Source organism: Copadichromis virginalis, linkage group LG7 (genome assembly GCF_057382275.1).
Source record: "Copadichromis virginalis isolate Kocher_CV1m ecotype Utaka linkage group LG7, C_Virginalis_male_GT1.1, whole genome shotgun sequence".
NCBI classification, from domain to species: Eukaryota; Metazoa; Chordata; class Actinopteri; order Cichliformes; family Cichlidae; genus Copadichromis; species Copadichromis virginalis.
The window spans coordinates 57,110,971-57,137,942 of NC_140624.1; the positions used below are offsets into that span (position 1 = coordinate 57,110,971).

Genomic DNA, 26,972 nt, shown 5'->3' on the forward strand with positions numbered 1-26,972 from the left:
TGTTTTTGGGGCGTGTCTATCACTTTTAAAGATACATTTGTAGATTGGTAGCAGCGTGCTGCCTGTGGGTATGTGTCTGGGTGGGTTTGGTGAGTGTTGTCAATAGTGTGTATCATGGTCACTGTCTGTGATGTGGGACAGATAGTGTGTGTGTGTCCTTGCTTGGCTGTGTGGGGGCGGGAGTAAAGTGTTTGGCTATGCTAACAGGTCACATGGGTGGTTTGGATATTGTGTTTATTTTAGTACCACCGGATCACCCGAGCACCCTCCTCCTCCTCTACCACCCCCCTCCTCCTCTTCTCATTTAAAATCGACCTGGAATCTGTCGATCTGTCCGTAAGTCCTCAGAGAGTGAAACAACAATACTGAAGTGAAACCGTTTCCCAGCCTGTTTCCTTCAGCTGCTTTCCTCCTCGACCCGCCGCCACCATGATGCGCATCGCTCCACTTGTTACTCTCATCTGCACATCATTACTCCTGAGCTGCACCGCAGCAGCAGCCTCGGTTCTCTGCACGTGGACTAAAGTTTCTGCTAACGGAGAAATGCACTACAATTTTCTCCGTAGCGACCCGCAGCAGACCCCTCCATCTCTGCGGCTGTACCACACCGCCTGGTCCGGGGAGCGCGCTCTGCTTGGCTGCACTTGGAGCGACGACACAGCGGTGACCCAGAACTATTTGTCTCTGTGCCGGGAGCGCGCGCGGGGCTTTTCAGAGCATCCGAATGAAAATGTCCATTTGGACTCCGTGTTAGAGACAGAAGGGCAGTGCGTCTCCCTGGCGTCTCTCGGGGAACCCACAGGAAAGAGGTCGGTGAGGAGTGTTCGTGTTCAAGGTCAAGATGAGAGGTCAGAGGTCAGCAGACGTAAGCGTGTAAAGCGCGGTTTTATTGTACCCGGGACTCTCTGGTGCGGCTCTGGCAACAAGGCACCCTCATATTCAGATCTGGGTATGTGGATCCATGAACTCCGTTTTTGAACTTATGTACAGGGAGTGCTTCCCACCTTTGGAGCCTTAATACTAAAGTTTGCTCTAACATTTAAAGGATAAAAAAACAAAACTATGTTTAATTTTTCTTCTGAATTTTTTCTTTCAATTCTGATTGATCTGTTGGGCACGACTTGCTATGGTGCTCACAAGTACATATTTTTCATTTCTTTCAAAAGTTGGAAACCAGTGATATGGGGTTAAAAATACTCTGTGTTAATGAGTTGATGAAACAAGTTTAGCAAAAAGTTAAGTTATTACACATGCAAGAGACAGACTTAAAATGAGCAAAATGAAAGCCACAGACAGTGAACTATGTTAGCCCCTTCTCTCCCAAACTCCAGAAACAGCCTAGGGACATATATTTCCCATAATTCAACTAACTGACCTCTGCCTTTCTTGCTTGCTAAATCCTTGTGTTTAGTATTCATCTTTTAAAGTGTGTCTCTACATAAAGTGTAGCTAATTTCATTTATAAATGCCAAAATTAAAAATTAGTCTCACAATGGGTCCAGGGTAGATATTTTATCCATGAAGAAGATAAGGAAAAACTGAAATAGATGGATGGCATGCAGTACATATAGATATAGACAGAAAAAGTAGTGGGTGTTCCCTCTTCTGTGTAATATCACAGCTGTACTCTCTGGAGCTGAAAAGTGAGGCTTATGCAGAAGTGCCAAAAACTACAGTTGCTTTACTTCCTTCTTCAAAAGCCCTCTTCTTTAAATAGAGAGTAGATTCCCATACTAAAAAAGCAAAACATCCCTGCATTAAAAAGTATGTTTACAGCCCGTTACAAAAATTTCTATGGGGAATAATTCTCCCCTTGATATTCCAGGATATGGCTGCTTTGACAGGTATGTCATTGCTAATAGCTTTCTGCTAATGTTCACCTCTGCTAGCCCTCTTGTCTGCTAATTTTAGTCACTAAAATGACCATTTAGACTGTCTTTAATTTGAATGAAATTCAATAATTTTCTGAAGAAGCATTTAAAAAGTTGATATTATTATACATATATTTTTACCTGTTTGAAGTTTCAGTTTTTCACAGCAAACAAAAAGATAAATCCACACTTCCTTAACAAGGCAATAAACCTTATTCAGGTTTTTGGGTAAATAATATATGTAAATGTTATATTTTATTTCTATCTATCTATCTATCTATCTATCTATCTATCTATCTATCTATCTATCTATCTATCTATCTATCTATCTATCTATATACATATATATATATATATATATACTTGTGGCACACTTAAAGAATGGGAACAAACCCAAGAACATTACTGACAGAAAGGAAAAAAAAAAACAATGATCACAACAAGTAAACTGACATTTACATTTTGGAGAGTTTCAATCATGTTACAGTCTTTTAATCCACACCTTCTATATATGTTTTGACCTGTTGCAGGAGTGTTTTCAGGGACCGACCGTTGCTGCCGGGAGCACGATCAGTGCAGACACACCATCCTGTCCTTTCACTCAGAGTTTGGCATTTTCAACAGCAACATCTTCACCATGTCTCATTGTGACTGTGATAACAAGTAATTATCCTATCCTTTCCTGATTATTTTTCAGCTGGTTTGTTGCATGTGCTTTGATGTTGATTCTTTCTTAAAATGATGGCATCAAATATGTTAAAGGTTTCGAAGTTGTTTGGTGGAGGCGGATGACGGCATAGCTGATGTAGTGGGATATACCTTCTTTAACCTGCTGAAGATGCACTGCTTTACATTCTCCCACCGGCTTCAGTGTACACAGAGAAACTGGTTTGGAATGTAAGTAAAGCTGTGATGGAAATAAAATGACTTTGTGTAATTGTGAAGGTCTATGATTCATCCAGTATTGTTATTTCTCCCTGACCTCTCATGGTATCCAGCCATTATAGTTTTATTTGTTCTGGGTTTGAGGCATCTGTCCCTTAGATTGCGAGCAGGTTTACAAATTGCTTTGGTAGTTCACTACTTTGGTCGAGATAAAGCTAATTGGATCTCAAGCTAATTACAGGAAACAGTGGAGACTTTCGCCTCTTTTTACATCTAGAAAAAAAGTCTGAAAAGCATATACCTGGACTAAAGGTAATATCTTTGATAAGGTGTCATCTTTTTGACCCAGTTTTACTGAGTCAGAAAGAAAAAAAAGCTAGCCTGACTCTATCAGCCAACTAACCAGCTAACTTAAATTAACTCCATACTTATTTACCTCACCTGTAATGTCAAAACACCAAGCTACATTTTCTTTTTTTTTCCATGCAAGACCAAGTTTTAAGATAATTTTTCATATGACAAAAATGGATTAGTTCAAACAATTTAGTCAGGCAACTTAATTCTAGGTTTGGCTATAGCCAAATTGAGAGTTTTTGAGTGTGTAGCTAAATCCAAACTAATTATCTAGTGAATATTATAGTTTACATATACAGCTAATCAATACATAAAGCATGAAGTATTGATTATTACTAAAACTAGATAAGTTTGCCATTACTCCTTGTTTTCAGCAACAGATAGATAGATAGATAGATAGATAGATAGATAGATAGATAGATAGATAGATAGATAGATAGATAGATAGATAGATAGATAGATAGATAGATAGAAGTCTGCTTGTAGTGAAGTCTCTCATCCTCTATGACCTCTTTAAACGATTAGTTGATGAGTTCATGGCTTCAATCACTAGTTTCCAGACTTAGTGAATACCTCACTAAGTAATAGGCGAAGTCACTGTAGCTAAGTGTCTTCTATCCTGTCTTCCTTCTCTCCCCCCAACCGTTTGCAGCAGATGACCCCGCCCCTCCCTGAGCCTGGTTCTGCCGGAGGATATTCTTCCTGTTAAAAGGGAGTTTTTCCTTCCCGCTGTTGACAAAGTGCTTGCTCATAGGGGGTTATTTGATTGTTTGGTTTTTCTCTGTATGTATTATTGTAGGGTCTACCTTACAATATAAAGTGCCTTGAGGTGACTGTTGTTGTGATTTGGCGCTATATAAATAAAATTGAATTGAATTGAATTAAGTCCATCTTTTCTATATAGTTTATAGTTTTGATCTCTTTTGGTTCAGACTGGTTTCAGGCTGGTATTTGTAACTTAATTTTGATCTGAGAGAAAGCATCCATCTTCCAAGTCAACACTTGGGAACAATAAGAAAACTAAATATTTCTGTAATTTTTTCGTCCTTTGGGTTCACTTGCAGGTGTAAGGAGACTAAAATGGCTCTGTATGCTGAGGTTCATTCACCCATATTGTTCAAATCTAAGCCAACAGATGAAACCATGAACAGCTCCGTGATCAATTCTACCACAACTGCAGAACTCCTAGAGAATAGCACTTCAGATTTACAGCTTTCCTCCAATACTGCTGCTGCATTCACAGTCCCTACACCCTTTGCCTCCATCATTCCTCTTACTAACGCTACAACATACACAGGCAGTAATGCAACAGAGACACCTTTGGGATCTGTTCCTGACAGAAGAGAAAATCTGGAGAACATTGTACCAACCAAAAATCATACTGTGACTGAAGTAGGCCCTGATATCACAGGTATTTGATACTAACCACATCTCAGTATATTCACTGATTTTCCTACAACAGAGTAACTGACCACTTCTGCCGATGCTTCTCTACAGCAATGTCATGTGGTATCTATAAGGATATCGATGAGTGTAGGGACAAGATCCCATCCCAGCATGAGAAATATGGCTTCTACAACCAGGAGCCAAAGACACTTTACCACTGCAACTGTACTGTCAGGTAAGGCAACACACTGTGTAAATTCTCTGTATTATTACCAGTACAGGGAAGTCATACGGAGAATTTTTACTTGCTTTTTTTTCTAGAATAATCTGATCGGGGGTAATTTTTCAGCATGTGTCACACCATATCTAAAATACACACATTTACTTAGTAATTACAGGGCATGTGCAAACACTGAGATAACAGCGCACTCGGCTTTGTTCTGCTTTGATACTCTCTCCAGTTCTCTTTTTGTTCTAGTGGCCTTTTCATATGCTCTCTGCCTTTGTCATGTGCTCGGACATTTCATTTGACTGGGCTTTTTGTACTTCTAGAATATTCCAGACTTTGGCTAAACAGAGACAACTGACCAAAGTGCAAGCTCATCTTCTGGGACATGTGTCTCAGTCCTGCTTCCTGCTTGAGGAATGCACGGCAGACAGCAAGTAAGTATACAAACATATACAGTAGATATATTTAACTGGCCTAGCTTTAAAGAATATAATACAGTTATATCACTGTGTATAACAGAAGAAGTCAGATCAAGTACACAGTCACTATGACTGATATATTATGACATAGCATTAATGGTCAAAATGGCCATGCATCAGTCTGTGGACATGGAGCTATAATTCTAAATCTTTCATATACAGCTACATATTTTAGTTTGGTGCCTAAAAAAATGGAAATACTGATCATCGGATCATGAGATGATGCTACACACATTTCCATTGCATACAGTGATTTAAAATACATGTTCAGCCGTGCATTCTCTTAAGCTTTATACTTGTTCTGTATGTAAATAATCCCATGTAGTGGATGATTAGAAAAACTGCATGAAATATACATTTTTAAGTAAAGTAAAGGTATGTCAACTCTAACACTAAAACTAAATACTAAGTAGCATCACAAAACATTTGTTCTTCTGCTTCATTCAACAGCTGTACTCTAGTCGTGGTAAAAGCCGAGCTTCCTCAGCAGGATCAGTGGACCAGCGTAGCAGTGGAGGAGCAACACCATCTACAGGCAGTACAACTGAACCTCAGGAGGCCAAACCCAAGGAGAGCTAAGAGAAAAGACAGAGAAGTGAGGCTCCACAAACTGTGTCTGAGATTGACCCGACGCAGACAAATGAAGAAGAAGAGAAAAAATGTCTAAAGGGAAAAAACCTCGTCCTAATGTTCAATATTATATACGTAAGACACTATGAAATCTATTTTCACATGGATTAGCAAAAAATTTTCCTGTTCATTTCCTGATGAATCTTCTTCACAGTCAGTCTCTCTTATGGAAAGCTTTATTTGTCTTTACGCTCAAGTCTTTCTGTCAATAATGACTAACAGGACAACTTCAACTCTCGTTTGATGTTCTAAGGCCTGCACAGATCATGTTAATTTGATTTAATTAATTTTTAGATCAGCAATACAAACTTAGAAGATTTATTTCCACTGACTTTATACTATTTAGGCAAAACCTACAGAGAAGGAAATATATATATATATGTGTATATATATATATTTTTTGTTACAATTCTTTATTTATTATCCAATACTGAAAACTTTGGATTACTATGAAATATTGTACTGTGTATTTATGGTGTCTACTATATGGGATGTTGTGGAGGTTGTACCTAAGGAACAAAATGGCCTTGTTGAGGACAAGATAAACTTATTCCTAAAGTGTAACAGAAATGTTGGTAGGTCTTAGCAGGACACCATAGTTTTTTACTAACTAACATTTAATAAGAAGAGCATTTTATTGAGGTGTGCAAGTTCAAGAGCCAGCTGTAATAATCCATGCTGGCAAACTATAATGACTCACTGCAGTAACTCAATTCAGCTGAGCCATTGTTAAAATGAATAGTAACACATGTGCTTCTCCTGAGATGACAGATGGAGATATCTGCCATGAAAACACATCTCATTAAAAAGGAGGAGCTTTGGCTGTCCTGGAAGAAAGGTTACTGTTGACCTCAGTATTCACAGAATAAAATCATGGTTGCAGTTCTGTACCCTATACTGTAGATGCGTTTTATATTCATGTTTCAGCACGTGTAGCCTATATGTAAGTATTTGCACTGTACTGTATGAGTTGCAGAATGCTGCAAATTATGTTGTAAGTAAAGCTATGAAAGAGAAAAAATTACTTAAATAGCTGTACGTAAGAAATAAATGTTGAAATGTACTTTATGTTGTAAGATGTAAAAAGAAAAAAAAAAACTAATTAGATTTAAAAACAGTAGTTTGTTAAGATATATTGTTAAATGTTAAGATACATTGTTATCATTGTCTTCTTTGTACCTGTTAATTTTATGACTTGAATGCTATATTTTTGCTACGCTGTGAAGGATTGCAATGTAGATTTTGCTTAATGTTCTCAAAATAATTGAGATTATTATTATATATTATTATTATTGTTATTACTTTTGTTAACAGTTAAACGAGACAATCAATATCATTCTCAACACTGTATGGTAAATGTGAGGCTAAGGACTGCAGTGATGAATGCAGCTTAGGCTAAAGACTGAAAGCCGTTACTAGCAATACCCAGAGTAGTGTTCACTAACAAGTTTGCTTAATCTATAAGAAAAATGTAAATGTTAGAGTTATGTCAGAGTTACTTCAAGCAAACAAATAGTTTCTCCCTGTTTTGCATAGACCTGCTAGCTAATTTTAAGTTTAGCCAAACTTTCAAGATTTATTTGCGCAGTGTAAAACATAAAATGAAACCTATTTAACATCTTGAGAGTTCCAGATCTTAAATGTCACATGTTGAGCTTTAGAGGTGTTTGTCAGTAGGCATCATTACTGACATAAAAACAGAATCAGACTGGCTATTATCCTGCTTCTACTCTTTAAGTTAGGCATCTCTTCACATAAACTGCATATGTCCACATCACAAGCATGAGCGTAATATTTAACTATACAAATAAGAAACAAAATGCATTTATAAAAATGACGGCCTCAGTTTTTTGCCACAAATGAGTAAGTAAGACATTTGGCCTGCACTCTCTGCCTCTCTGTACTGGCTGCCTATGTCTTTTAGAGTTCATTTTAAAATTCTCATGTTTGTTTTTAAATACCTTCACAATCTTGCCCCGCCTTACCTCTGTGAGCATCTTCATCCCCACACACCCTGTCAGTCTCTCAGGTCAGCTGACCAGCTGCTCCTGGAGGTACCGAGATCCAGGAGGAAGCTCAGAGGGGCCTTTTCTATTGTGGGTCCTGAATTATGGAATAATTTGCCCTTGCATGTTAGAGAGGCCCCTTCACTGTCCACTTTTATTCTTTGGCTTTTAACCTCAGTGAGACTTAGTTTCTCTTGTAACTAAATTAGTTATTTAATTAAGTATTTTACTTTTTCTTTTATTTGGCTTTTTATTTATATCTTATGTGACTTTATTATATAGTTCCAATGTACAGCACTTTGTGTCAGCTGTGGTTGTTTTAAAGTGCTTTATAAATAAAGGTGATGATGATAACGCGGGACACCTTTGCGACCTCGCTGGATTTTTTTTGTGTGCAATTTTGCATGCTTTCTTTTTTTTTCAGTGCATTGTGTTCTGCGTCCTGACCTGACCTGAATACAGGGTTTGATCTTTGGTTTCATTGTATAATACTGGACTTTTTTTTCTACGAAGGTTGGAACTTTGAGAGTGTTTAAAAAAGAGAGAAAAGTGTGAAAATGTTAATGCCTGTCTGAGAAAAGTGTATAAAATGTGTAGTGAGGGGCTTTACAGCCCTAAAACATCTGTAATAATTGTAAAAAATAAAGCTGGCTACTTTGTGGATTTCACCTATCGCGGATTATTTTTAGAATGTAACTCCCGCGATAAACGAGGGACCATTGTATATGCAAATGGGGCTCCTTCTGGATGATTCAGAATGTGGGATCGTCACGTGGTTCCTTTAGGAGACAGTGCTCAGTTTTTTGTTAATGTCTGGTCAATAAATGCTTTGATCTAAAGTAGTTTTCACACCACAGTGAAGTGTACAGTATTAGTAGTTAAAAGTTAGTAGTTTATGTATAATTCCATAAAATATTAAAAAATCAGTATCAACAAAGAGCCTTACCTACCTTCTTGATATTTTAGTTTGTATTACCACAGTCAAAGAGGCTAATTTGTTTTGTTAGTGGGCCATCTTTAATATACAGGTAACATCGGGTAACTCTTTCCTTCCACCCAGAGCATGCCTCAACTTCTTCCTGAACTCTGTGCAACATTCTTCTTTCTTCAACTTCTTTCACTTACTCCTTGCCTCTGCCTTCACTTTCTTCCTCTTCTTAATGTACAAAGGCATCCTACAGACAACCATCTGATGCTGTTTAGCGACATTCTCCTCTGACACCACCTTGCAGTCTCCTATATCATTCAGATTGCACATTTTGCATAAGATGTGGACCCTCTGTGTGCACCTTCCTCATCTCTTATATGTCACCCTGTGTTCTTCCCTCTTCTTAAAGTGCATGTTTAGTACAGACATTTTCATCCTTTTTGCAGAATGTACTATTATCTATCCATCTGCATTTCTCTAACACCTTACCTACTAAATACCTCTGTTCCCTTTGTCTACATGTCCATAGAATTTTGCACCAATCACAATAATGTTAATAATGTTTCTTCCAGTCTAAAGTCTTTTTAAACAAACGTTATTTTTAACCGTATAGGGCACTAGCACTCGGAGTAGGTGGCTATATTCTACAATAGACTCCAAATGCTATAAAATAATATATTTTTAAACAAGTCCTCATTCCTACACAAAGTATGGCTTCCTGTTAACATACTACACCAACACAGTGTAAAAGTCTGCTGAAATGAATATCTGTCAGGTAACTCAACTCCTCTCTGATGTCATGAAGAGTAATTGAAACCTTGCTGTGAGCTGGTGAGCCGACCGGATCCCCGCCTCTCACCGGACAAAAATTCCGCTATGGGGAGAAGTTCGCCTGTGGGAACATGGCGCACGCAGTCTGGATTAACTTTCACTCAGAGAAACTTTGGAGCACCGCTGCATAGCACACAAGCCTCTCACTCTCAAGTTTATTGGTAACATATACCGCTGGATAACCTACAGTGGACTTGTACCCTGGCTTTGGATGACTGTTTTTCTCTGTCTCTCTGCTGCTGCTGCGGGATGAAAGTTTAGAGCTCCGGTCGCCGGATTTAGCAGAGATGGAAAAGCCAAGAACGAGGAAAGAGAAGGTAAGGCTAGTGGAAACAGTCGCTTTATTTTGTGGTTTCACAGAGGACACAAACCGCGGCTGCTCAGCGCCATCGGTAAGAGGCTGGGAAGAGAAAAAAAAGTCGCTTACACACAGACATCTCACGATGAGCTGCCATCGTGCAGGGCTTATTTTGAAACATGGAGTTCATAGACAGCTCCATCTGAGCTCTGACAGGCTCATTTATACCTGTGGATGTTGTGAAACAGATTTTTATTTACTAATACAACTAAAAACAGAATAGAATAGAAGTGCATCTTTACTGCATGTATTCCTTAAATGCATACAAGGAAGACTAAAAGGGAAACGACATTATAGGAACACCATGGAATACAAAAGACATAAACAAAGGAGCTCATTAAGTTGCCAACTGTAATTTTACTGTAAGTTGTTTTTACAGCGTGAAATATATCAGAATGTAGAAAGCAAATTAAAGTTACAGTAAAGTCAGTACAAAAAACAAAAATGAAAGTGTCAAGGCGCAGACACGAGTTTCAGAAGTTTCATTTACAAAGTGACAGGGATTTTTTTTTCAGAGCTACACTGTGAAATTGGCAGGACATACTTTGTTATACAGACTAAAATAAATATCTGAGAGCTTTGTAGAGAGTTATTTTAAATTTTAAAGGTTTTGGTAAGTGGAATTATTCTCAGCTTTAAAATGTAAAAATTGTCACTTCTGTAGAAGTGACACAAAAACTTGGGATGATATGCAAGAGATACATTTAAAGAACAATAATTTGCAAAAAGAAAATGTAGCTTTAACTGAAGAAATTACAAGAATAACATATTAAATGTTAAACTCAAGAAACTCTGTCTAAGGTTTTCCTATTCTTGTAGTATGATTTCTTTGGCTATACAGGTTAAGGACTCCTGTGTCCTTGCATTGGTTTCATAATGCGACAGACAGTTTTCTGCTGCGTGGAACTGTCTTGCTGAAATAAGCAATGCCATCTTTAAAAAGTGAGTAGATTCTTGCTCCCCCCAACTTTTATGTCTTTAAAATACTTGTAAAAACTAATTCTCTAAGCCTACCCATCTAAAGGAGAAGAAAAGAGATAGAAGCAATAATGATGCCATAAAGAGTTTTAAAGTGTTTTTGTGGATATTTTGTTGACTTCAGTTACATAGGAGATTTTCACTACTAAAGAGGCATGTGCCACTCTGTCTAGACCTCTTGCCCCTCCTTTGCCCCACCATGTAAAGAGTCTAAACTATTAGATGATTTGATAATAATCACCAGGTGTGACTGGTCAAGACCATTTTTCTTTTTTTTTCTCCTTTCTTTTACTGTATACATATTTGTCAAAAAACATTCACAATAAAATGTATATTTATCAAAAGCATGTTTATGTGAAAATCTTAAATAACTGATTATTTGTTTTATTCTATAAAGTGTCAGAAAATAGTGACACATTTCATATCCTTTAAATAATCTTTCTCAACAGTCCAAAAGCTCAAATATATTTTTGATATTACAACTGACTGACAAATAAAAAATAAATAAATTACATTACACCGGAGAAACTGAAACCACGCATGCAGGTACATTATAGTATCACAGTTGCAACTAACTGCTAATATTCAGTTTAGTCAGATTTCCAGTACCTTTCAAACATAATCTGAACTATTCCATCTTTGTTGCCCTTAGCATTATGTCACACATTTATACATACAGCTGCATACAGCTACAGCTTGTTTCATTGACGCCCCATCGACGATATGACACATTAAAGATCTAACGGCCAGTTTTAGGCAAACAGTTTCCTCTCTTTCAGGTACTCGTCCCATCAGTCTCTTTCTGTCTCTATATTTTTACCAGGAATGTACTCCCTGTGACCTGGGCTGAAAATGGGGCTGGGAGTAGTAAGACAGAACAAAGGGGAAGTGTGTGTTTGTGTGTAATCGTGGAAGGACTGCCACAGGATATTCATGTTGTGTTCCTGTCGTTTGGCAGTGTTGTTCCTCAAAAATAAATTCTTTGTAAACTTCTGGAATGCAACCTGACACTTTCTTCTGTAATGTGTGTGTGTGTGTTGTAGTTTTTGCTCTACAGCCAAATGCAGAAAGTACATATCAGCAGTGACACTTCTGATAACCTGTCTCCTGAGTGAGTTGGTGCTACCGTCTACACACTGGGACAGCTGTGTGTATGTGTGGGTGTGTCTGTGTGTAAGCAGCAACATTATTAATAAGCTGCTACAGGAACATGAAACAAACAGATGACTCAACTCTGCTCCTCTACAAACCAGAAATGCTAATGCAAGTCATGTGGAAAAAAAGTATGGCCCATAATAATAATAATAATTATTATTATTATTATTATTATTATTATTATTATTATTATTGTAGAACACAGCATTCAGCAGCATTAACCATGCTTGTTCTTTCTTTTTATAATTCTACTGTCAAGAACTTTAACATTTTGTTTTGTTTTGTTGCAGTTTCTTTGCATGGTCTCACATTGGTGTGAATTTGTTGGGACATCTATTCCTGCAAAAATTGTGTCATTGTGTTAACACACCTGAATACTCCAGACCAACAAACCTCTGCTTTTAAACATGTAGACACACAAGTCTGTAATGCAAGACTGAGGTGAACCTACATGGTCAAACCTCCAGCCAACTCGAGCAGATTTTCATTTGTACGGTAGTTTATATGTAAATAGCTATAGAAAGATAGAGGAGAAATTGGGCTAGAAAAAACAATCTGCATTCAGGGAAATGTAAGTAAGCTCTGGTGACTAAAATATCATAGATAGATTTAAAAACAGACATAAAAACAAGGTGATCATAACTGATCCTTTAGATGAACTGGCAGGATTGTTTTTGTATTGAGTGATTAGCCAAATAAGCACTTAACCATTTGATACATTAGACTCCAGGTTTCTATTTTCCAGTTTTCACTCATACACAAACATATCCTCTCCATTTGGAAACAAAGTATTTTACCCACAGGTGCACAACATTACAGAGAAGTTTCAGTTAAGCCAGAGCTCTGTTTAAGAACAGTGTAACACAAAAATGTGTATAACACAGCTATCAGTGGAATGTGTATGAATGCAGAAGTCCACTTAGAGTAGTTTTTCTTCTTGCACTCTACTAGTTGCATTCAAGTTCAGGAACAGTTTTAGTTCAGTACAGACAATACTGTATGTGATATTCTTTATTTACCTGTGTTTTATGTAACATTCGTCATATCAGAACTAGAACCTCATAACAACCTGGCACATTAATGAAAATAATGTAATAAAAGAGAAAAACAATGAAAATTAGCATTTTCACACATTGTTGTTATGTGGAAACTTGTGTATAGCAGTGCTCTTCTAAACTGTGGCTTACACTGAGACTTTAATCAGACTTTAATCTTTACAGCACATGGGCACACAGCAGCAGCATCTTGTTTTCAAACAGGTCCCAATATATATGTAGCTGTGGTCAGAGGTTTGTAATCATGGGCATGAATCTCATGGGAACTTGGAGCTTTTAGTGATTTCTTCAAACACTGCATTTTATATAGTGGAATGGTTGCACAGCATACCTCTTTAATTACTTTAAAAAACAAGAATTGGATGCACACATTTGAATTTATTTTGTGACCGATTCTCTTCAGAATATTTCAGACAGAACTTTTAGGCAGAGCCAAGTGGCATAAGGCATCCACTTTGGCATCATCAGGTGATGCTCTTGTGAGGATGAAGTGGCGAGAATGACAATTAGCACGTCCAAGTCCAAGGCTATGGTTCTCAGCAGGAAAAGGGCGAAGTCCCCACTCTGGTTCACGGATGAGTTGCTGACCAAAGTGGAGTTTGAGTATCTCAGGGTCATGAATGACGGGAGTGGCAGATTGATAGTGATGGAGAAGCCCCTGAACAAAACTTGACACTCTCAAACTTGATTGAAATTTGTAGCTGCTCGTGTGGACAAGCCACAAAGTAAAGGTTAGGCTTTCAAACTTGTACTGTACTTGCACTGTACCAGCTTTCAAACATCATGGTGGTAGTGAATCTAAATTCATCATGTTCTGGGGCTGTTTTGTTGCCAATGGTACTGATACATTGCACAAAGTGGATGAAATAATAAAAAAGGACCGAGTTTCACCTTAAATCAGCAGTTAGATGATTGAAACTTGGACACGAGTTTTTCTAACATGATAATAATCACAACAGGCATCAAAACTGCTCTCCTGTTTCATCCGCTCACCCCCAACTGATCGCAGCAGATGGCCACCCCTCGTTGACCCTGAGTCCTCCAGAGGTTTCTTCCTGTTAAAAGGAAGTTTTTCCTTCCCACTGTTGCCAAAATGCTTGCTCATAGGGGGTCATATGACTATTAGGGTTTTCTCTGTTTTCTTTGTATTATTGTAGGATCTTTACCTTACAATATAAAGCAGATTGAGGCAACTGTTGTTGTGATTTGATGCTATATAAATAAAACTGAATTGAATTGAACTGAATAAAGTAGGCAACCATTAAGTTTCCAGAATCGCCCTCCCAAAGCCCGAAGCTCAACCCTATTGAAAACTCGTAGACTACACAAACAAGGTGGGTCTGTGCCATGAGACCAACAAATTTAAATCGTCTCTGAGTTCAAATTCATGTCATTAAAGTCATTAAAGATGTATGCCTTACAATCATTTCACTCTGGAAAAGAACAGTTCAATGAAATCATTAAAAGTCATTTTAAAGCCATTACAAATCACTACTATGCTTTTAATGTAAAAGTAAGTAAATGAAAAAAAAAACCCATGCAGGTAGATGGCAAAGAATCAAAAATATTTTAATAAAAAAGTAAACAGGACGACTGCTTCTCAAAGTAGGAAGAGAAGCCATGCAAGTAATGAAACTGGTTTGTTCTCAACAGGTAAATTGTTCCAGTCTGATAGTCTTTAAACACAAAAGCTCTTTTACCTTATTTTTTATAAGCAGCAGGAACAAGAAACACAGCTGACTGAAGTGGCTAACGTGGTTTGGAGTTAAAAGCAAAGGATACTAAAATAAAAAAGGATAATTGACATGAATACACATAAATATAAGTTCAAGTCAATATATTTGTGAATGCAATGCTCTCCTCAATTGTTTTGTGTTATTTTTTAAAGTTTATCATGAATATTTGATCTGTAAAAAGTTTTTATAATTCATCTAATTCCATTTGTTTACTGAGTCAGCTTACTTATAAATACATATATTTATTTCATGTTTTACTTTATCAGCAGATATTAATTAATGAGACAGTATTCTTCAAGAAATAAATCAGTGTTAGTTCTTATGTCACTCATGTGATATATGCATACATGAGGTGAATAATCAGTACACTTCAAAAAACCTTCATTTCCTTTACTCCTCTCAATCCACTGTTGGGTGAAGTTTTAGGAATCCTTCCAGTCTGCATATTTTAAATGCGTATCCAAACAATTCAGTGTGTGTGTGTGTGTGTGTGTGTGTGTGTGTGTGTGTGTGTGTGTGTGTGTGTGTGTGTGTGAAGGGAAATAGAGAGAGATAATGAAAGCCTTCGTGTAAGCACTGGTGAAAGGACAAATTTGGAAACACCAGATCAGAGAGGGAGGCAGCATGTTAAAGCTACAGAAAGGGAACTTCAGTGTGCACATTTTACACAAAGTTTCAGAGACGGAAACTAACAAGAAGAACAGAGCCTGTATCTTACTAAGTCTCTGACTTTCCTCCTTTCTGTCTCTGTAACTCTCGGAGGAATTCAAGCTGGTACCAGTGTGCAGAAAGAAAAAGTGCTGGCACTAGTTTGGTATCCCATTTGCTAATAACTACTGGATCATATCATGCAAATGAAACAGCTTCAGTTTGGTGTTGTGTTGGATAGAAATCTGCATGCAGGAAGGTTTTTTTTTAAAATAACTTTTGTAATAGCACTGAAAGAACATTTTCTTTTGAAACAACACTGTGAACAGCTTTTTTATTGAAACAGCTAAAAATATGTGATAGCTGGGCTCAACTTTTGTACATGTCACCCTTTGCTCCTATGCACCTCAGTTCAGTGAGATTTGAAATAGCTGCTACACCCAATAATAGTGCACCCAAATTCTAAACAAATCACCCGATGCCTTTATAAAACACACAAATACTAGCATCCAAAAATACTATATGAAATAGTTTTTTCTGGTGCTTTTGGTCACATGCTGTAGTCATCCTCCCGAATGGTCGAACTTCTCACCCCATCTCTAAGGGAGAGGCCAGTCACCCTTCGGAGGAAGCCCATTTCCGCCGTCTCGTTCTTTCGGTCACTACCCACAGCTCGTGACCATAGGTGAGGGTAGGGGCGTAGATCGACCGGTAAATTGAGAGCTTTGCTTTTACACGCAGCTCTCTCTTCACCACAACAGACCGGTACAGCGTCCGCATCACTGCAGCCGCTGCACCAATACGTCTGGCGATCTCCCGCCCCCTTCTCCCATCACTCTTGAACAAGACCCCGAGAGACTTAAACTCCTCCACTTGGTGCAGGGTCTTGTCCCTGACACCGAGTTGGCACTCCACCCTTTTCCACTAAAAGGGCTATGCAATGAAAATTCTAAACTTCCTAATATTAACATCTATGTTTACCATGGTAACGTCCATCAATTTAATTCCACCTATGCAGTTCAGGGTCAGGCTCCTCCAGGGATTAAACCAGGAATGTGTGCAAACCACTCTAATACCGCAGCAATATAATGATATGAAAAATTAGTACAAGTTCACCAGTTAAGCAATAATTAAATGAAGCATTTAGACTATTAAAATGAACAGCATCACAGTTGTTTTGTAGAGGTGATGTCTGAAGAGCAATGATATTCATCAGTGGGAGATGGGGAAACCCAAAGCAGCTACCTTTGGAAATGAAATTTGAACCCAAAACCAAATGTCACAAATCTCAGTTCCTCTAATGGCCACTTGAGGCTGGCTCCATAAGGTAATCAATCCCCACAGGGTGTCTTGTTAAAATGCTGAACATGCATTAAAAACATGCTTACATCCTGATATGGAAAACTGTTTTGACAGTTTGTATACTTCTCCTTTCACAACTCTGCATGCTAGGTGAATCGATTTTATAACTCATCTATTTGATTGACAATATGCTTTCATGATAATCATCATTGCTATTGGTCCTACAAATGCTACTAAAAGAGTTTCTGCCCATTAAGACAGGAAGACCTGCTGTTTCATGGTTATTGGCACATGATCAGTTTTTTTCTATGCAGGGTCTCTACCTTCAAATAATAAGTTGGCACTATATAAATATGATTGAATGAAGTAATGAATTCATTTGTTGATGGTGATAACGGTTTATTATTTCATTTGCCAAAAATTTTATGTCAAACAGTGAGTAAAATAAAGATTTCTTCTCTAGTTGCAAAACATTTAACCCTGCTCTTCCCCTTTCTCCCTTTTTCTCCTCCCTTTTGCTTCTTCTCTCCTCAGTTCTCTCTTTTTGGTTCTCGCTCCACCAGCAGGACCACCGACCCTTCTTCGTCATCGACCTCTTCTCCTGCACCTGTGATCCTTTCAGCCCAGATGGTAAAAAGAGCCGATCGACTGTCTGGCACTGGACCCCCAGCCCTTAGCAAAGCTGAATTTCTCGAGCGGGTGCGTCGCAGTAATCAGGCCTGCCAGCAGGGGGAATTTGAACTGGCTGTTCGCCTTTACAGTGAAGCCCTGACTGCCGATCCCCAAAACTGCATTTTGTACAGTAACCGCTCTGCAGCATATCTGAGACTGGGCGAGTACAGCACCGCGTTGGATGATGCAATTAAAGCACGACTCATCAACCCCAAATGGCCCAAGGTAAGAGGTTGGACCCTTGGCCAATCACACATTTCAAATGAGATTGTGGTAAAGTTGCTGTTCCTGAGACTTTCTTAAATGAATGTGAGAAGGATGTATGGCTTGTGTGTATACTGAAAAGCAAAAAAACTGCTAACTATAAACACTTAGAATCAATATGCTATCCTCTGTGAAAGCTCAGCCTCATTTTATGCGCAGGTTGTCATGTGATGGTGATCTTTGATCAAGTTCATTTTTGAACTTGGACTTTAATGATCTGCGTGCAGCTCAGAACGAAGCAGACCCTTATTTTCTCTCTTTCCTTTCAAAATCTCGTCAGATGGTGTGTTTTTCTAGAGTTTGAATTTTTAACAGTGTGTGGCAGCTGAATAGAGGTCTACTATTTAGATGCTGCAGCCTGCTTGTTGTGCTTTTTATAACATGTTGTTTATCTTGTCCTTTATAGTCTTTCTTTGTTTGGCAGCTGTTTAAAAAGGACAGCACACACATAGATCTCAGAGATGTCCCTGTAAATATGCAAGGATTAGGAGAAACATTGTGATGACAGTGATGATAGAGAGCTGGACTATTTATGTTCACTGCTAATGTATCAGTACTATTTTTTTCCTGTTGTACAAAGATCATATTTTGGATATTGAAGAAGTATGTAACAAGTAGGTTTCTCAGCTATCACACATTTTTTCTTACTATATCACAATCCCAGCATTGTTAGTGAAGGAAACAATGGTGCTAACACCCAGCAACATGCTTCTTATGGTCTCATGTGGGGGCACTATGGCCAGAGCCACATGACCCACAGTGGGCAGCCCACTGTGGGGATAAATACTGATGGAAAATGTAGGCAGATGTTCACTAAGCAAAGAGGGTCCCACAATGTAACTTCTGAGTCCCAGAGAGCAAAACTTCTATTGGGTTTGCCCTAAAAACAAAACAGAGGCGGGGGACAAAATGTGATCACGTAAAAATTAGGGTTGAGACTATCACTCTTGTGCATCGCAGAAAGTACATTTAAGTACTTCTTTACACTTGAAGTGGCTCTCTACATCTTACAAAACAGTGAGCACTGAAGGACAGCAAATGCTCTGTGAGTCTTTTACAGCCATTCAGAGGAGGAAGTAGGCAGGCAGGAGACTGGGTTTGCCAGGCTACCTCTGTCTGGACAGCTGGGGCTCGGCCAGTTCGACTCCACTTCCTTTCTCTGTGAGAGAGAATGGACGGAAGTGGTGTGTGTGTGTGTGTGTGTGTGCGTGTGTGTGTGTGTGTGTGTGTGTGTGTGTGTGAGTGAGTGAAAACCTTGCACGGTTGTTAGTTTGTTTTTGAAACCCTGGCTAGGCCTTGGCCTGAGTTTGGCACTTAAAGACAATAACAGAAGCAGCATTCCTGTGTCTGTGCTTGTATAGTGGCGGTGTCATAGCAGTGTGCTTGCTGCAGCATTTACTGTGGGTCAAAGGCAAGATCAAGACTAATGAACTACCAATAAGAGGGGGTCTTTCTGAAGGGGGGGGGGGGGGGGCGGGGGGGAATTTATTTCTGCTTGAGTTCCTTCTTTCGGCTCTTCATCAACCCGGCCTCGGTGTCTGCTTTTTTTCTTTTCTTCTTTTCTGTGAGCCTCCCACAGCTTGCCCTAGTGCTGCCCCTGTCGACTTTTCTGTTGGCACAACAGGCTCAAACACACAGTCTCTGTATCACAAACACAAAATGAGTCGACTCCGTCATGGGAACTGAGGGGTGTAGCTGGTCAAAAGTCGCTTATATTTGTGTGCTTATCTGGATAACAACACCGTACAGAAAAGGAGGACTTCTTTGCATTTTTGATTTTGTTTTCGTCCTTTTCTCTCTCTCCTGCATTCAGTGCAAAGATTTGAGAAAGCTTTTTCTTTCTTTGTGATTCAAATGAAGTTACATCACAGACGTAAAATTGCTGCAGGAGCGAAAGCTTTTCTTGTGAAAGTGTCTCTCTTTTGTAGATCTGGCTCTTTTGCGTATGAATGTTTTCTGTCATGCCTACACGGGCTTTGTGTGTTTTTGAGAAGTTGTTAAGTGCTTTCACAGAAGCTTTTTCTTTTTTTCCCCCCTGAAAACAGGTGCATTACTTATTCAAATATCTAAGCTTATAGCAGTATGGGAAAGTTTTGCTTCACCACACAGACTGCCGTACTTTTGGGTCCCACAAGTAAAGACGTCTGCTTGGCATTGTAGCAGATTAAAGGCTAGATAACTGATCTTGGATGAGGTATCGTTTATGGATCAGCTGAGATTATGATGCTGATGGGAAATGTTTTTGCTGAAGAGTTTGTTGAGCCAAAACCAAAAATCTAAATTCATCTCTAGAAAATCAGGATGTATTGTAGGGGGTCAAAAGAGTGACTGACTTACTAATGTAGCTCAAAGAACACAGAACACTGCACAATGATGGCAGGAAAAGGGTTTTAAATAGGCAGAAAATATAAATCTGAAAACGCAGAGAGCCAGCAAGAGAAAACATGGTGAATATAAACCTTCCCATCAGTCTGGGAAGTCCATCATTCTAGTGAGAACGATTATTCAGTTTAAAATATTCAAGACAGTCTTTCCAGGAGTGAATGTTCTGATAACTTCACCCAAAGGTCAGACTGTGAAAAGCAAGCAAGTAGCTAATACATTTGTTATTGTGCACAATGTACTTTTTAAAATACTACTTACAGTATGTGCCCTTTTTGTGCTTGAGCACGTACCCTCCAAAATATCAGTGACTGTTGAACTGCTGTCCGTCCAGTTATCGTGACTAATTATTTTAGGGTAAAGCATTCTTTGCTTGTAAATATAGCATATAATCATTCCAGATCAATCTGTCACTAAATGTAGTCCCAAACAAATCTTCTTTTTCCTTGCATTTGAAAAATGTCAGTGCAGGTGTTTGTGAGACATTTTAAGCTTTACATTAACAGTAAGAATCGATAGTGATTGTACAAAACCCAGAAATGTGGAAAATAGAATAGAATAGAATAGAATAGAATTCAACTTTATTGTCATTGCACATGCACAGGTACAGGGCAACGAAATGCAGTTTGCATCCATCCAGAAGTGCTTTAGTGATATAGATATATTACAATATATATTAGCAATAATATAGATATGTGAGTATATTACAGAAATGGGTCTATTATGGTATGTTATAATGTACACGGTATGAAGTATGTTGTGAATATTCTATAACTATAAGTATGTACAGGCTGTAGTGAGTACAAGCTATGTACAGGATATGAACAGGATATAAATATGAAAAACTATACAGAATATGAAATAAATAACTTTACAGAATCTGGGATATACAGCTATACAGAAATGGGAACTATGCAAGTTGTAAACAGTTGTAGGATTAAAGATTATCGAATGTACAGAATGATTATTTACACAGAGCTATACAGTAGTGCAGTTAAGATAAGTGAGGGTGTAGATAGTTTCTACAGAGGCTATATAAAGTGCTAGTGGTTGTGAGTGGTGGTTCAGTCCATGTTATTATTGTGTTTGAGGGTACAGTTGTCCATTGTGGGTGTGTGTATGTTCAGTCCATGAGTTTAACGTGGGTCAGATGTCAGGAGGCAGAGTTCAGGAGTCTGACAGCTGTGGGGAAGAAGCTGTTCCGGTACCTGGTGGTCTTAGTCCGGAGGCTCCTGTGGCGCCTCCCAGAGGGCAGGAGGGTGAAGAGTCCATGTGATGGGTGACTGGGGTCTTTGATGATTTTCCCAGCCCTTTTCAGACACCGCTTCCTGTAGATGTCTTTTATGGCAGGAAGTGGTGCTCCGGCGATGCGCTGGGCAGTTTTCACGACCCTCTGCAACGCCTTCCGGTCCGAGGCAGAGCAGTTCCCGTACCAGACTGTTATACAGTTGGTCAGGATGCTCTCGATGGTGCAGCGATAGAAGTTCACCAGGATGTCTGAGGACAGGTGGTTCTTCCTCAGAGTCCTCAAGAAGAAGAGGCGCTGGTGAGCCTTCTTGACCAGCTTGGAGCAGTTGGTCGTCCAGGTGAGATCCTCGGAGATGTGGACTCCCAGGAACTTGAAGCTGCTCACACGCTCCACAGCCGTCCCCTTAATGTGGATGGGTGGATGTGGGTCAGCATTCCTCCTGTAGTCCACGATGAGCTCCTTGGTCTTCTCGGTGTTAAGCAGCAGGTTGTTTCTGTCGCACCACTCAGCCAGACGATCCACCTCCTCCCTGTAGGCGGCCTCATCGTTGTCACTGATGAGGCCAATCACCGTGGTGTCATCTGCAAACTTAATGATGGTGTTGGAACCATCAGCAGGTCTGCAGTCGTGGGTGAAGAGGGAGTAGAGGAAAGGGCTCATCACACAGCCTTGTGGTACACCGGTGTTCATTGTGATGGTAGATGAGCAGCGGTTATCCAGCCGGACATGTTGGGGGCGGTTGGTCAGGAAGTCCAGTAACCATTTGCAGATGAGGGAACTGATACCCAGGTCTGTCAGTTTCCTGATGAGTTGTGAGGGGTGGATTGTATTGAATGCTGAACTGAAGTCTATAAACAGCATTCTGGCGTAGGTGTTGTTGTTGTCCAGGTGTGAGAGGACAGAGTGCATTGCGATGGAGACTGCATCCTCTGTGCTCCTGTTCCGGCGGTATGCGAATTGGTGGGGGTCCAGGGTGGGGGGGAGACAGGATTTGAAGTGTGCTAGGACCAGTCGCTCTAAGCACTTAGTGATGATGGGGGTGAGTGCTACTGGGCGGTAATCATTGAGGCAAGATGGGTTGGAGTTTTTGGGTATCAGGACGATGGAGGTGGATTTGAAGCAGGCCGGTACCACAGCGTGGGCCAAGGACAGATTGAATATGTCTGTGAGCACTCCTGCAAGCTCCCCAGAACACGCTCTGAGAACACGCCCGGGGATGCCATCAGGGCCTGCAGCCTTGTGGACATTGATCCTGCTCAGCACCGCTCCTACATCGGTGGGGGAGAGAGTCATAGGTTGGTGGTCTGGCGTCATGTCTGCTTTGGTTGTGGTTGTGGGGTTCCCTCGCTCAAAACGAGCATAAAAGTTGTTGAGCTCGTTGAGGAAGGAGACATCAGAGGATGCGGGGGAGGGTTTGGTGGTCCTGTAGTCTGTGATGGTCTGGAGTCCTTGCCACATGCGTCGGGGGTTGGAGTTGGAGAAGTGTTCTTCTACCTTCTTTTTGTAATGGTGTTTGGCTTTTTTGATGCCCTTCTTTAGATTAGCCCTGGCTGTACTGTAGGCGTGTGCATCTCCTGACCTAAAGGCAGTGTTGCGGGCCTTCAGGAGGAGACGAACATCCCGGTTCATCCAAGGCTTCTGGTTGGGGTACATGGTGATCCGTTTCTGGGTGGTGACACTGCCTGTGGTTTTGGAGATGTAATCCAGTACAGATGAGGCGTACTGGTCCAGGTCTGTGTGGGTGAACATATTCCAGTCTGTGTTTTTAAATCTGTCCTGGAGCACTGCGTCTGTCCCCTCTGGCCACACTTTAATTGTCCTCACAGCAGGTTTCACACGTTGGATGAGTGGTGAATACCGAGGTGTGAGGAACAGGGAGAGATGGTCCGATTGTCCAATGTGGGGGAGGGGTGTGGCTTTGTAGGCTCCAGCCAGGTTGGAATACACATGGTCTAAAGTCTTGTCTCCTCTGGTGTGGCAGGAGACAAGATAAGTTACCTAGTTTTGGTTTGCTTAAGAAATCAGCTCAGAAATCTGAACTTTAAATATCATAAAAGATTTTTTTTTTTGAAGATTTTTAAATACCGCTGCAGTGTAGTTACTGGGAACTGCGAAGTCATTTAAAATGCAATGACTTTGAAGGCCATTTGAGTGTGTGTGAGACACTCCATAGGCCTTGAAAATAATAGATTAGTGAAAAACTAGTAATCAGATTTATCTGATGATATAATTAATCAATGATTGCACTATTAATGTTATAAATATACTAATAATCAATATTACATGTACTGCTTGTAATAGTCCCTCTCTTTATTACACTATACACTGAATACACTTTATACACTGGATTTGTGGCAGAAATCTGAAAAGAAGAATATGTCAAATTAAACCAATGCTTTCTGTGTCCCTAAAAATCCTCTAAAGTAAGCAAGAATTTAGATTTTTGTTAGTTTGGTTATACCAGCCCTTTAATTATTTGGGTATAAGTTTGATGTTACAATCCGTAACTGTTCCTACATACTCCAGCAGTTCAATGTAGGAATCAGTGGAGATGATCAGTAAGGATTCAGTGGGTTCTCTGCTCTGAAGTAGGAGCCAACCAGATGGCAGCCAGCTATGGCTGTTTATGCAGAGGGCCGTGGAGCTGGCCCCGCACTGCTCAGGCTTCCCCTGTCATTAAGAAACTACTCTGCAACCACATGGGGCAAAAATATTACCAGCATACGTGCAGAGAACGCACAGCCCTGTTTCTTTAAGTAGGTCTTGGGGCTTAAAATGTCCTGTTTAGGAAGCTTCCCCACATGACAGAGGCTATATTATAATGTGATCTAAACAAGGCAAAACATTCAATTTCCGCATGTTTGGTTCCTCCCTGGTTGGGTGAGTTTAAGGTCCTATGACCGACGTTGTGTTGATGTGATTTTAATGTCCTCTGCTGGTTTTGTGCTATAAGTGAATCTGTGTCACGGAGAACTCAGCGTGGGTCAGTAGGGTAATCCAGGACTTACTGCAGAGCATGTGAGGTGAAGGAGGAGTCAGTCTACAGCAGGGAAACATTTCATTGTGTATGCCCCACTGTACATTGAACCACACTGTTGTTTTCTTTGTGTATCAATTTGATCATTTTCATCCACCAAAGACACTGGTGGTATTGTCCATTGTATTCAAGCATATAGTTTTTCAGACCAGTTTCAAAAAGTCATCTAGATCTGAAATTCTGATTCAATTAATCAATCAAAAACAAAGGTGACAGTGAAAAGAAGCAGTGTAAAAATGTTTTTCACTATTTTTGACATTTAATATACAAAACAATTAATTGAAAAAGCAATCGAGAGTGTAATGTAAATAATTGATAATGAAAATAACTGTCAGAAAAATAAACAAACCTTTTGATTTTTGTTGTATTTCTATTCATTTTGCTTTAATTTTTCAGCAGTTTTAGTCTCTAAATTAAATACTGAATTTTCATTATGTCAATACGTACTACAAGTTAAGTAAATAAGAATAGCTCATTATGCTTTAAATTCATTATTTGTTTCTTTTGTTAAGAAAATAAATATGTTAAGAATTTCATTGTTAAAAAGGTTTTACATTTGCTAAGAAATAAATCAGTACGTCATTTAAAAAATGATTTATTTCACATGAATTCTTAGTACAAACAGTACATTTCAGTAGTAATAGAAAGATACAGGCAAAAGGACTGAGATCATTTTTACATTTCAAGTTTTTGCAGCAACCACTAGAGAGCAGCAATGATATGTCAGGAAACTCCCCACTCACAACCTCTTGGACAACAGTAAAGGACTGTCTGCCTATGTCTGTATTTAAATAATCATACTAGCTCCCCCCCCCCCCCCCCCCCCCCCCCTTATCGTTATCAGCAGATAAAGGCCAGATGGAGCTACTTTGCATCTTTTCATGAAAATCAAATGTGATAACATATTTGGAGAAAAAGCACACACCAGCAGTACTATATCACCTGCTGCTTACGGTGTGCCACACACACACCCATACTCATACATATCCTGCAGACTGTAATGATTTTTAATTTTGCCTAGAAGAGCAGTGGGCCTAATTGCCTGGCATTAATTGGGAGATATGCTTCTACTTCTCGACTTGCAGCATTGGTTTATATACACTCTAGACTTGACCATAGCTTGCTGTCTCAGCAATCCTGCTTAGCTACTGCAGTTTGTTAACGCGTCCTTTATCCTCTCTCTGCGTACATCTCCCTTGCACACAGTTGGGTGCCTCGGCTGTCTGTGCAAAGAGAATTTCAGTGAAAGAAAAAGATAAGAGCAGTGGGAGATAATGAAAGAGTGACTCAGTTGGACTTGAACACAGCATGGTGTGACTGCTATCAGACTGTGAGCAAGTAAAAAAGAACATCTCAGGATCACGATTTTGGTCTCAGCTGTTTTTAAGCAACAGGGGTCTTATTTCTGTAGATCATTTCTATTGATTATGATAATATTCTGCGCGAGTTAATTTTTGGGAAGGACATTAAGACAGCTGGAAAAATGGATCTAGTTTGCTTTCTTTATTTGCAAAGGCAGAAAAATTAGATGTGCCCATGAGGCAGATCTGGGTCTTCAAAAAAACAAAAAAACAAAGACAAACTGCAATTATTTAATGATTGAAAAAAAAAAGAAGAGGAAAGATCACCCAAATCCAAACTGGGAGCTGGTTCCACAGAAGAGGGGACAAAAAGCTGAAGGCTCTGCCTCCCATTCTACTTTAAATACTCTTGGAGCAAAAAAAAAAAATAATCAGCCAGCAGTCTGACCGAAGTCTTCTATTTGGGCAGTATGGTGTTATGAGGTCTTTAAGATAAGATGGGCCTGATTATTCAAGATATGGTATGTGAGGAGAAGTATTTTTAAATTCAATTCTGCATTTAACAGAGTGCCAATGAGGAGAAGCCAATTCTTTCTAGCATGCTGATGATTGCTAATTAGCATTATACACAATGTAAAATTGAATAGAAACTGATGGAAATCTTATTAGCTTTTGGCTATTTTGAAATAAACAACAGTGTTCTACCTGTTGCAGTGTTGGCCTATGCTAAGCTATGCTTGTTTAGCATGTGGCTAAAATGTAACTTAACCTTATTCCTAACCCAAAGCTCTTTGCCAACCTGATTGAAGTAAAGACGCTAAAGTTACGAGATTACCACAGTGATTATTCTCTGGGGATAAATCACTGTGATAAACTGATAAATCACTTTTTTGTGTGTAAAATCTAACGACAGTCCACCTAGTGTATCTTGTTGTTGTTCATTCTCTCTCTCTTTCTCTCTCTCAAAAAATGCTTAACTATGTTTCACTGAAGTACGGCTTTGCTTTGGGATTTGTCATCCTTGCCACAGATGTTGCGATTTTCTTCTTACATTCTGAACATTTGGAATTGAGCAGCCTCGGAGTAATGGAGCAGAAAAAAAGAAAACCTGAGAGAAAAGAGAAGAGAGATAAACAGCAAGAGTGAATGACTCACTAATGACAGGTTGTATGTTGCTATTTCCAGGCAGAGGCCGAGGTTAATGAACAATCAGATCTTTGGGACTCCTGTGATGTC

The 26,972-nt window shown here is 39.4% G+C and overlaps 2 protein-coding genes across 3 annotated transcripts in view; both read left to right on the forward strand.

Annotated features, from left to right (window-relative positions):
* The first annotated feature begins 221 nt into the window (after window positions 1-221).
* On the forward strand, window positions 222-8,199 carry pla2g3 (phospholipase A2 group III). The gene is made up of 7 exons (XM_085464400.1): window positions 222-949; window positions 2,402-2,534; window positions 2,634-2,768; window positions 4,175-4,521; window positions 4,608-4,731; window positions 5,049-5,159; window positions 5,655-8,199. Exons 1-7 carry the CDS (start codon window positions 430-432, stop codon window positions 5,869-5,871), a joined length of 1,587 nt encoding a protein of 528 aa, XP_085320526.1. The 5' UTR covers window positions 222-429; the 3' UTR covers window positions 5,872-8,199.
* A 1,455-nt stretch (window positions 8,200-9,654) lies between these two features.
* ttc28 (tetratricopeptide repeat domain 28) overlaps window positions 9,655-26,972 on the forward strand; it is a 166,352-nt gene continuing 149,034 nt past the window's right edge. For both annotated transcript variants that reach the window (XM_085464402.1, XM_085464403.1), the window contains exons 1-2: window positions 9,655-9,916; window positions 17,366-17,728. In XM_085464402.1, the coding sequence (XP_085320528.1) occupies window positions 9,887-9,916; window positions 17,366-17,728 (393 nt within the window). In that variant the 5' untranslated portion in view covers window positions 9,655-9,886. The remainder of the gene's footprint in view (window positions 9,917-17,365; window positions 17,729-26,972) is intronic.